Below are 13,057 nucleotides of genomic sequence, written 5' to 3' on the forward strand. Positions count from 1 at the left end.
CACTCAATGACCAAGATGATAATAACCTGAAGGAGCGATATACCAGTACCTGAAGGGTCTCTCGTAGTTGTCATTGGCTTTGCTGTCGTAGTCGTGGTGGTGGTAGTCCGTTTGGTTGTCGTCGTCGTCGCTTTCGTAGTCGTCGTGGGCTTCGGCGTCGTGGTCGTTGGACGAGGCGTCGTCGTCGTTGGCTTTTTTGTCGTCGTTGTAGTAGTTCTGACTGTAGTCGTCGTTTGTTCCGTAGTCGTGGTGGTCATCGGCGTCGTCGTCGTGGTAGGTTCCGTCGTCGTGGTCGTCGGTACTTGTGTTGTCGTTTCTTCCGTAGTAGTCGGAACTTCCGTGGTGGTAGTCGTCGGCGTTTCGGTCGTCGTCGTCATCTTTTCCGTCGTTGTCGTTAGAGGCGTCGTAGTCGGTATAACTTTGGGTGGAGGTGGCGTCATCATTTCTGTCGTTCTATCCGCAGAGCCGCCGCCGTCTACGAGGAAACACGACATCACTCTTTTTTCTCTCTCTCTCTCCTCCAATCATTCTAAAGAGCCTATCTAGACTGAACTGCAAACTACATAGTCTACGCCTACGACTACTAAGCAACCAGCCAGAAGCATCCCTAGAGGATGCTGGTTACACATCTAACTTCAATGATCAATTTCACGCATAATTGATTGGGTGCCGAATTTCTTTAGAATTATTTCACCCCTCCGTCAATCAGAAAAAAAAAAACATTGTTTATTCGATATGTGTATGTTCCGGTAACTGTGATAAATCGGTTATTATGCATACCTACAAGTCATATTGGTAAGTTTGATAAATTTATCACTTTTACCAGTGAATACGCATAATAACCAAATGTCGTTGGTAAATTTGATAAATACTCGAAATTAATCGCCTTTATCTGTGGTTGTGCATAATACCATAGTGTAATTGGTGATTTCGATATAATGATTACAAATTTTACGATCGTACCCCGATATAATGATACAATACATGTATGAGTTATCGTGTATAGTATATCATAGAAATTGTACGATTTATCATGTTTACCAAAGATGCGACGCTTGAGTATTATGTATAATCACCGGTAAAAGTGATTAAAATGATCAAACTTACCAAGACGATTGGTAAGTATGGATAATAACCGGTTATTATGTATTTTAACCGGATTTTGTTAAAAGTTAACAAAAGCACGAATTCCGAAGTATGAAATATACATTCCGGTACCGAGATATTACTTAAAAGGTTATCGGGGTAATCTGACCCCGATAACTTCATTCTAGCCTAATTTTCCTTGACTACTCACTCTTCAAATTTGCCGCCATAGACTATAGGACGCTTAGTTCCCCCACTCCCTGTAAATACGTCTCTGTCTCCAAGTCACACTTTTGGTCACTTATTTGATCACTCACTGACCTGGTCCTTTGCTTCTTCCGTCACACTTTCGATCATTCATTATTTGCACACTGTTTTGGTCACATGCTTGCGTACCCTAAATCACTATTTTGGTCGCTCACTGACCTGGTTCCTAATCTTTGGGTCAGTTTTTTGGTCACTTAACTGACCAACTTCCTGGTTCCCTAGGTGCCTCTTTTGGTCACTGACTTTCTCCTCGCTTTCTATGTGACTTTGTTTTGGTCGTAACAGGCATAGTCCTCCACCCAACAATAATAATAATTATTATTGTAATCCTCCACTTTCTAAATTACTTTTCGTCTATTCGCATGCTTGCACACTTTCTTGATCACTCTTTTGGCCGCTCACTAGCCTGGAATCTCCCTCTCTAGGTCACTCTTTTAGCTCACTAGCCTGGAATCTCCCTCTCTAGGTCACTCTTTTAGCTCACTGGCCTGGTCCCTTGCTTTCTATGCCATCGCCATGCTCAAATTTCGGACCGCCGATGACTGACCCGGTCCCTCATTGTCTAGGTCACTTTTATGGTCACTCGCATGCTTTCACACCCCCTAAACCACTGTTATAGTCTCTCACCGACATGGTGCCTTGCGCTCTTAGTCACTTCTTTATTCACAAATTGACCTAGTCCCTAGCTATCTACTCTAGATGACTTTTTTGATCTCTCACAGAAATGGTCCTTCTCTCTCTTAAGTTATTCTTTTGGCTGTTCGCATGCTTGTACACTTTTCTTGGTCACTCTTTTGGCCATTCGCTGACTTGGTATTTCTCTCTCTAGGCCACTGTTTTGGCGCTCACCGATCTCATCACTCGCTTTCTATGTCACTCCCATGATCAAACACTCTATAGATTTTTCTTTTGGTGACTCACATGCATGCCTGCGCGCATTTCCTTGGTCACTCTTTTGCACGGTCACCGACCTGTTCTTTCACTCTCTAGGGCACTTCTTTTTTGCACTCACTGACCTAGTCCCTCGTCAGAGGTGTATTCACGGTTTCCCTAACTGTGGGCTACAGAAATTTTGCTCTCAAAAATTTTCTTGGCTGCCGATTAATAAAATTTTTCACCCCTCCAAATTCGCCACCCTTGGCTATGGCCCGCAAAGCCCCTTTTCCTCCTCCCCGTGAATACGATTCTGGTCGAGCCCTGACGATAACCATACCGTGTATTACATATTACGGTCCGAGCAACGATGGCAATCAATGCGAGATTGATGCAAGAGAGATTACATTCAATGCAATGCAATAAAGCAAAGTGCATACATAGTGCAGGGCAAGCAAAGCGAATACTTATGAATAAATATTGGCATCATGGCGGTTTTATTAATTAATTAATTGATTAATTATACCTGTACAGCAAATATTACATTGTGAGTATAAATGTATGTGTAAAAATTATGTTATTCAACTTTTCTCACACAATACAAGGGAGGGGTAGGGGGGGGGGTTGCAGAGAAACTTCCAGAAACTGTAAGTAAATATGCATTACATGGAGATATGGTCACATAACACGTACACGAAATAAAATCCATAATGAAAGTATTACTTAGGAAATATCGTGGAAAAACCAGTACTTACCTTGGCTCGTACACGGATTAACAAAGCTTACCTCAACAGGTTCAGTATACCCACTTATACACGCTGAAATTTCATGTCTTGTGAAATTAACATGCCTTTGAATTGTCTCCTTTACTCTCTGCAATGAATTAGCGAAGGGAGAAACAATAATTTTTGCGATGTATGAACATGAGAAATCATCACATTGAATGCTCTAGAGACTTAAATTACACCAGACATGCTCAACCCCCTGTCCCGTGGGCCAAAATGTGGCCTTCGGAGTCATCTGATCTGACCCCCATGACCTCAAACCTAAGTTTGTAAAAATGAACTACGTGGCACGTTCCCAGACTTTAGTTACCCGTGGCACATTTATAGATCACTCAAGTGACCTGGAGCGCTGTTACAGGTCACTTAAGTGGCCCGCGGCACATTTAAAGATCACTTAAGAGACTCGCAGAACATTTACAGATAGCTCAAGGAACCTGGGGCACATTTACGGATCATTCAAGTGAACCGGACACTGTCCAGATCACTTGAGTGACTCGCGGCACATTCACAAATCACTTAAGTGACGCGTGGCACATTTCTATATCACTTAAGTGACTTGCAGTACATTCACAGATCACTTAACTGACTTGTTGACCTGTGGCACATTTAAAGGTCACTTAAAAGACTTGGTGCACCGTTCAAGATCGTTTACGTGGCCCACGTCATATTTTTACATCAATTCAACAGCCCACGGCTCATTCTCACTTCAATTAAGCGGGCCGCTGCACATTTCCCGATTACTCTTAAGTGGCCCACGACACATTTTCAAACAAATGAAGCGTGTGGCCCACACTGTTCAAAAGATTGTGAGCACCCTTGTGCTACAACACACAATCTTTTCTTTACGAAATAGGCAATAACACAAAACCAATATCCCAGAATTTTCAGACGCTCTTAAAACAGTGTGCCATCTTCATGTTGAACATTGGTTGCCTCAGTCTCTCACACACACGTTTCCGTGCAATCCTTCGAGGTGTTGCTCGGTGTATTTACTTGATTGTCATCAGATTCGTGTTCTGATGAGAACAGGTGACCGAAATGATGTCTTGTCGTGCGAAATGGTCATCAACGACGAGATCAAAGTTTTTTTCCCTCCTTTTTTCAGGCCACATTTTCCTATGGAAACCGTGAAACGAGTCACCAATGAAACAAATTCGCAGTGAAATCTGATACGAAAGTGTGATGGGAAAAATGTGTATATACGATGTTTAGTAAGTATTTAAAATAACTTATATTCGGGAAAATTCGTCACGACATTCCGTGACATCCATTTTTATTTTATCCGTGCACGATTCTTAAAACAAGTTAACTTGCCGTCGATTTTTTACTTAAAAGTTGAACGACAGATGGCAGCAGTTTTTGAAACATACCTCATACATGTATTTCATTACGGTTTATCTACACTACACTTTCCTGCACATACCACAATTTACTAGAAGTAGACATGAGAATGTTAATGACGTGTTGTGTATGTGCTATCATAGAGAAGCGACGTTACATGAGCACACTCACCACTACTTTTAGAGGTAGAGCATACAGCATCTATACATAGTAACGCACACATCTCTAGATAGACCACGGACTCTGGAGTTTCCACGTTTACGCATCCTAGGAATTTCGAATACCTGGCAACTATTCAGGCCTGAAACTTTTTGAAATACCAGTCTCAATTCCTCCGCTATCTTTAAGCAAAAGTACAGTAAAAGCCCTTTTAACGAACATCCCTCTTTCACGGCGAAATAATAATTTCCAGTTGTAAAATAAAAGTATGTATTTCAAACCCGTTGATTAACGGTCACCCCTCTTTTACGGGCGAATATTTTCGTCCCATCGGTGCCCGCAAAAGAGAGGTTTTACTGTATTACCATTATAGCTAATCGCTGTTCTCCAACCTGCTCTTTTCCGACTGTTCTGGTATCCGACTACGTTTAAAACGTCAAAACGTGCTTAAAATTTGACATAAAAATTGCATTAACCTGTCCAAAATGTATTATTGTTTTCACCCTTTCGAGACACTTTCAATCAAAACTTTAAAATATTATTAAAGTTCGCTCCAGTACCATTTTATAGAAAAATGCTAAGTTTAAGGTAATTGGATACTTGGACAATTAGGCATCACTTGGAGGAGCAAACCAGTTTTTTTACGCTCTCCTTTATAGGCGCCTCACCCTGGTCTACCACGAAGAACTTTAGCAACATCGTCAAGTTGTCGTGGCAAACAGGTTGGAAACCTTACTACGTTCAATAGAATTTCACATCCCGGCACATCTCGCTGCACCTCGACCGATCCTCTCGCACGGTACAACGTTAAAGAATCCCTGCTCTACAGACATACGAGTATATATATATATATATATATACAGACTAGATTATTCAGACACAATTCAATTCTCCAGAAGTAAAACGCATGCCCTCCTACTATATGGCGATGGAATGGATTGTGTGCAGTTTGCACACACAGTTATTATGCAGTGAAGGGTTTTTTTTGTGCAAGAATTTATGCTACACCACACGGCTGTTTGAACACATGGTCACATCCAAACATTTTCCACGGTTTCCTTGGTGCACCAGAACCCCACGACAATCTCTGATTTTGCGTAATTACTCACGAACTTCACGCGTTATTTAAACGGAACAAAACACGAAACTCTTAGAATTATTCACGATAATCTCGCCATATTTCAGATGATTATGCAATATTTACTGATTTTTCGAGCACTGAATGCAAATATTATCCAATCCTGGAGTCTCTTGATAGAGATTTTCTATTCTTGTACAACGAGAATGGTTTTTTTTTCCTCGAATGCTAAAGAATTGCTTGCCTAAAATTATTAATCCCGTCGAAGCAACTTCTGCTGTAAACGTTATCAGACCATGACAAAATCAACAGCGAACGTGCTTCGGGGCCCCGGTGCTCTTAGGGGGCCTCCTAGAAGCACTTATGCAAATCGAGTTATGGAATATCGCGCTCAAATAAAGCGGGGTTGCGGCTATTTTGGTGGGTAGAGCAATCCTTTCGAGTTTATTGAAAAACGGAATTGTGCATGCGTGTCTTATTCATAATGGAAGGCATTAGTTATTCATCGCGCGGGAATCATGCAGATATACGATTCAGGGCTCCCCTCATAGTATTAATAATTCGCAATTTGGGGAGAAGGGATGTTGGCATTTCTCTTAATAGCTCCGTATGTGACGATGAGACAAAATCTGACACACATTCTTCTAAAAAAAAGGACTGGAAAAAAATGATAATTTCCCATTAAATTATCCTACGGGATGAATGTTTGGACTTTCCTAAAATGTCGTGGACGAGAAATAGAAAAAAATAACTGCAGGGCAATAGATCTCTCTCGGCCCGGCCCTATTTATCAACGTAAAAGTCGGTTGGTTTTTTTGACGACCCTGTGATTACTACTTGCACTTTGTCCCGGTACCTAATGGCTTTTCCCTACGACGATGGAGCTTTTTCTCGCTCTAAATTACATGGCGTGTGACGAGCACGTTATGTCGTCCATCCAGGAAGGCTTCCGTTGATTGGCAGCTCACGCTTCAAACAACGTTCTAGAAAGTTCCTTAACCTGTATGAGTTTTTCCTAACCTTTCTTAAAACGAACGTTCATTGACGTACGAAAAAAGGGGGTTATCACCCCCTCCCATATATATATATATAGATGAGCCGAGATTATAATGTTATTTGGCAGGAAAAAACATGCCCCCACAAAAAAATTTCGAATCCTCCTTCGCCCCTCAGAAAATCCCGCGTATGCCTATGCGAACGTTTATACAGTATCTGTAAAAACAGCGTTCCCGGAATTAATTTCGACGAAAAGAAATACCGTGAAACCTCGCTGGTACGATATTCAGTGCATTCGATACATCTACAACGATATTCTTTTCGATAATATTTTTGTAATTTCCTATGATTTGATTTTTTTGCTTTTTCCGTCGCTGTACAGCTGCAGATGTTTCAATTTCGTCGGTGTAAGTCGCAGATGTTTCAACCTGGTCGGTGTAACATGCAGATGATTTGGTTTTTTTACGAATGGTTTTTCGTTATTCCTTTTGTCGGTGTACCAGCTGCAGATGTTCCGGTCTTTTCTCTGTGTAAGATACAGATGTTTCAATCTTGTCCATTGTAAGCTGATTTCTTGCTCTTTCTGTCGTTGTACAGCTGCCGATGTTTCAATGTCGTCGACGTGAGTCGCAGATGCTTCAACCTGGTCGGTGTAACATGCAAATGATTTGATTTTTTTTACCGAATGTTTTTCTTTATTCCTTCTGTCGGTGTACCAGCTGTAGATGTTACTGTGTAAGACACAGATGCTTCAATCTTGTCCGTGTAAGCTGCAGATGTTCTGATATGTAATCTGCAGATTTTTAGTTTTTTTTCCGAGTGTTTCAGTTTTTTTGTTTCGGTTATTAGTGTACAAGCTGAAGATGTTTGTTTGTGTAAGATACATATGTCTAAACGTTGTTTGTGAAAGTTGCAGATTTCTTGAATTTTGTCGGTGTAAGCCGCAGATTTCTTGAATTTTGTCGGTGTAAGCCGCAGATTTTTCAATCTTGTCTGTGTAAGCTGTGGAAGTTTCAGTCTGGTCAGGGTAATCTGCAGGTGGTTTTTTTTTACCGAATGTTTCAATTTTTTTTTGTTCTTCTTGTCGGTGTGTAGCAGCTTTAGATGTTTCAGTCTCGTCTGCGTAAGCTGCAGATGTTTCAAATTGGTTGATGTATATATAATATGATTTACCGAATGTTCTAAATTTTTTGTTCATTTTGTCGGTTTACCAGCTTCAGATGTTTTCGTTCTCGTCTGCGTGTGTGCCCGACTGGCGCAGTAGTAATATGTATACTCGTCTACCATGGAAGTTGTCGTCAGGTCCGCGGGTTTGATCCTGGATAAGGTCATTATATAAAAAAAATTTTCCCCTACCAAACCTAGGCAACCACTGATATATAGGTGATACCTTTATTTTCTTCCCAACTCGATCGGTAATAAATTGCTGTACCCTCTTCACTCCAGAGATACACATATTTTTACCTCAATTTTAACGGTTTTAATGAGTCTTTTCTCAAGATTGAGCTATGCGTAAGGGTACACAACACAAATAGTTCTAGTAAATATATCGGCCCTAATTAATTAATTAGTTAATTAATTTTTCTTTTTAAAAACGACGAGTTCATTGGCGTTTGAACGTATGGCCTAGAAAGAAAACAATCGCTATCACCTAGCATGGTCCTTTTCCGGCGTATCATCTGCGTTTTAAACGTTCTAGTAACAGCGTATGCATCTGCGGTTCAAATGGTTACCTATGGCACTATTCCCAGACGAGAGACTTCCACTTTAGCCAACTGCCAGAGTCCAGAATGCTTGCTTGGAAGATGAGAATTCTAGACAGCCCTCTGAACTTTCAACGTTTGCAGAGGTTGATTCGATTCCTGGACCGCAACCTACATCTACTCCACAATAAGACACGAGCTGCGGGATCAAGGGGACGGCATTCGCGCTCGGAGGACCCGTCTTAGGGTACGTCCATAGTGAACCGCTTCTCGCTACTCGCTTCATCGCGGCTGAAAAAAGATCGTGAACACTCATTGGGGCGGCCATAGTGCGCCCGCCTACCTGCTTTTACCGGCTGAAACTGCTTTTACCCGCTTTAACCGGAATGAATTGTTATTTCTTTTTCTCGCTTGACCGGCTCACCGCTTGCACTTTAAAACGGATACTTTCCTGTAAGTGTTCGTTTTATAGTGGAATAGTAAATCGACGGAGTTGATCGACTAATCGTTGATTAATTATGACATAATAAAAGCAAAATCGTTAATCATCAAGTAATTAAGGAAAATTAACAATTATAGTGAATCCTATTGTGAGAATTAATTATTGTCAATACTAATCGTTAACTAGTTATGGCATAATATAAGCGAAATCGGTTATTAATTAAGGATCATCAATGGTAATACTGAATCTAACGGAGTTTTTATGACGAATAATTATTGTTAATACTAATCGTTAACTAGATATGACACTAAAAGTGATATCGGTGATTAATCATTAATTAAGGTTAATTAACGATTATACTGAATCCAACGGAGTTTTTGTGACGGATAATTGTTGCTAATACTAATCATTAATTAGTTATGACATAATAAGCGAAATCGTTAATTAATTAAGAATCATTAATGATCATACTAAATCCAACGGAGTTTTTATGACGCCTAATTATTGTTAATACTAATCGTTAATTAGTTGACGTAATAAAAACGATATCGTTAATTAATCAAAATACCGTTGGATTTCATTTTAGCGTTAATTCGTTAATTAACTAATTAAGTTGATTAACTAATTAACGATAAAACGAAATCCAACGGATTTTGCCGTTAATTAACTAGTTATCGGCCAGTTTAGTTTTATCGTTATTAGTTGATTAGTTAATTATCGATCATGATTTAGTTTTATCATTAATATAAACTAATTAACGATAAAACTAAATTAAACGAAATTTTGTAACGATTAATTCTCGTTTTTCTAATCGAAAATTTGTTGTGGCACTAAAAGCGAAATCGCTGATTTATCATCAATTAATTAATTAACTATAATTAGCGATTACACTAAACCTATTGCAACTTCAAGGTGAGTCCTATTCATTTCATGTACATATTTTTTGTTGTCAACAAAAACACAATATATCCCCACGTGATAGCTCCATGATGCCAACTGCTCATGCAAGCAGACGCTCCCGCGAGCGGTGCACTATAACCACCACCGGCTAGAATCGCGCGAGTTCATCTCGCCTTCTACAACTGCCGCGGTTTAAGCAATAAAGCGAGAAGCGGGAAGCGGTGCACTATGGACGTACCCTTACGAGCCAACAAGAGAGGTAACACGGTTACCTATTAAAGAGTATAATTTACGGCTAAGAAGACATGCATCGGTTGTTTCACCGACACCCAATAATCGATATAATTTACGCCCAAGAAGACAAGTGTCAATTGTTTCATCCTTTTCCGGCGGGTGTGAATGAAATGGAGATGCCGGACATATAGACGTCAATTGATATCTTATTACAGCTTGATTGCCGAGATTAGTATATTCTAGATTGGATAAACTCAGTTCCAGATTCTATCACATACAAGACAAAAATTATTCTTTGAATATTTATATAAGGACTATTACGATTACGGTCTGATTATCCGTTGGATGATGTGCTATGATCACAATTTGTACGATTATTTATTCCAGATTATTTATTGTATATATGTATATCATTGTTATTTTCACATAAATTAATAAATTTCCGGATACACCCATCCCCGGGAAAGCTTCGATATCTCTCTGAGATGGGAAGCGGGGTGTGTCCGGTCCTTCAATGTTCAATGTACATAATCTTACAGAGAAACACGAACTCCATGTAAGATTCGTTTCTGTATATTCACATTGAACTCAATACTTAGAAATGTTTCGGGGTATTTTTGGTTCGGAGTTCGGGTCTTAAACAACAACTTGCTTCACTTCCACCAAAATTGTATCATCGACTCCGCAATTGGTGTATCACTTTCGAAATGACCCTGGAATGGAGACGCAACTCGACCCTTGAATGGAGACTTAACTTGACCCTTGAATTAAGACCCAATAAATATAGAGGGAAAACGTTGGGAAATCAAGTGTTTGCTGTTAGATAAAAAATGATCTACAAACGCGCCCATATACGTACGTTTTATTCATCAGATTCTTTTATAGGGTATATATTCATTAATAGTCTTTTTATACCTGTTAATGACCTCCCAGCTGTATAATTTTATTTTTACTGCCGATTCACGGCTCGATGGGTATAATAGGCTATTTACAGCTGAATATTCTACTTAAAAGGTATATTTTAACGGATATTTCTGAAAGGTATTGTCCCAGACAAATCGTATTTTAATTCAGATAACGCGAAGACGATGTAAATCGAGATTTTGTTATTTTTCTATGGGCGATGGACCAACTAATTTACGAGTTCGAATCACGTCTCGTGTATATATGCTTTGTGTATGGGGGAGGGCTATGTCTGTGTGTGTGTGTCACGAAAGATCTGGAGCAACATTATTCATGGAAAGAGACACATCGTTCTGCTAAATTTAACCGTTATTTTCGTTTTGGCACATTTCCTAAATCTCGCGTTTCCTTGTTGGTAAGGGCGGAAACTTTTTACAATGGCGTTCCCCCTTTTTTACAATGAAGTCAATATCGGCCATACTTTGGCCTTGGTTTTGATTTTTTCAAATACGTATTTTTGTTTCCCTTGGTATCATAATTTCTATAACTTTCATTAGTCAAAATATTAACTAACGTTGAAAGAATATTAGAGGAAAATGTAGTAGGTAGTAGTACATAACGTAACGTAGGTAAACGTATGTAGGAGGTTATACGAGAGTGTTATACGATACGCATGACGTTCACGAGAGTGTTGTTAAAATTGCATGCATAGTTACTGAGAGCTACCGACCGCTCCATACTTTCCTTATCAGTGCGCTGCAGATATTTGCATCCTTGTCGCGTACTGATTGTAGATTTTCTTAATCTTATTTGAGTATATATAGAGCGGCTGCAGATTTTTTTTTTCCTTATTGGGAGCTGCAGATTTTGTTTATCTTTATTGGGGGGTATACCAGCTACTGCTATGCTACTACTACTGTTACTTAACCGTACATGCACCTTGCACACATTCCTCCGCGGAATTTTTAACGAATTGGTTATATGTCGGAACACGTTGTGTGTGTTAATATAAGGAGGGCGGTGATTCCATAATTCCCCTTGCCGCTAATTAGTAGTGAAAAGTATCCAAATGACATATAGAACTAAGGTACGTCATTAATGTTTCAATGGATTATTAATAATATAATTATTAAAATAGAGAAATTAACGTTTTATACGGACAACCAGCCCTCAAAAACCCAATTAGGAGGTTTTTATTCTGTTTCTCCTGAGTCTAAAACAAAAACCACGTTTCTAAGTGCAATGTTCACTGAGATATTTGAATTAAAAAATCGGAGAAAAGCTGGGGAAGAACGGTATAAAAGAGGGAACGAAACGTTGTCAGTTAGTCTATGCTGTTCTTCCCCAACTTTTCTCCGGTTTTCGAGTTCAAATATCTCAGCGAATATTGCACTTAGAAACATGGAATTTGCTTGCTGCGCTCAGGAGAGATAGGGCAACAACTTTCTAACTGGTTTTTTGACGACAGGGCTGTATTCATATAAAAAGTTAGGTTTTTTTTTTATTTTAATAATTAAAACAATCCCTTGCAACGTGGATGATGCTTCTGAGTTCTACTACTGAATGAATAAACGCCAGAACTTTCCCTTTGAACTTATCCCGTTGCCGAGATCTCTTCCAGCCCAGCTTCGTATCAGAGCCTGGAACACTTTATTTTGTGTCAAAAAAAAAGAAAAAAAAAACATACAAACTTTTATAACATATGAGTTCTACTACTATTTCACATGCTTGAGAAACACAAAGTCCACACAAGATTTTGAGATTTTCCTTGAACGTAATGGTTTGAATCCCTTCCCTCACGTCTAAAATAGACATGAACAAGCCAGAAAAGAGCAGTGATTGTCCTCAACTTTTTTAACGCAAATGTGCCTTCAATTTCGGCTTTTTTGACCGAAATTGGCTGCGCATCTGCTAACGCAAAGAAAATAAGCCTCACTTGAATTCCCTATCCGAAAAAAAGTTTGAGGCACAGATGGAGAGAGTAATTGTGCCTGCGCATAGATCTCACTTAACTATACTCAAGGGGCGCGGTAGCCCGGTCGATAAGATGCTCGCCTAAAGTACCAAAGGATGTTTAGAGGTGTCGCGAGTTAGATACCCAGTTCGTCCTTGTCAGAAAACTTTCCTGACACAGGGGTACAACGAAAAACGGCGACTTGACCGCAGCAAAAATTGCTACCGCAGAGAGTCCCCCATCGAGGGGTTAGCGCACCAACCTCTCGATGAGTATAAAAAACAAGCCTTCCGTTCGGAATCGGCAATAAATTGTAGGTCCCGGTCTAATTAGCCC

The 13,057-nt window shown here is 39.7% G+C and overlaps 1 protein-coding gene across 1 annotated transcript in view; it reads right to left on the reverse strand.

Annotated features, from left to right (window-relative positions):
- LOC149069065 (uncharacterized) overlaps positions 1–13,057 on the reverse strand; it is an 84,985-nt gene that overhangs the window by 55,924 nt on the left and 16,004 nt on the right. Inside the window, exon 3 of the mRNA XM_089251189.1 lies at positions 50–3,099. Within this exon, the coding sequence (XP_089107315.1) occupies positions 50–494 (445 nt within the window). The 5' untranslated portion in view covers positions 495–3,099. The remainder of the gene's footprint in view (positions 1–49; positions 3,100–13,057) is intronic.

Source organism: Pholcus phalangioides, unplaced genomic scaffold (genome assembly GCF_987345545.1).
Source record: "Pholcus phalangioides strain wild (caught in Gottingen) unplaced genomic scaffold, Ppha-v1.0 ptg000024l_1, whole genome shotgun sequence".
NCBI lineage: Eukaryota > Metazoa > Arthropoda > Arachnida > Araneae > Pholcidae > Pholcus > Pholcus phalangioides.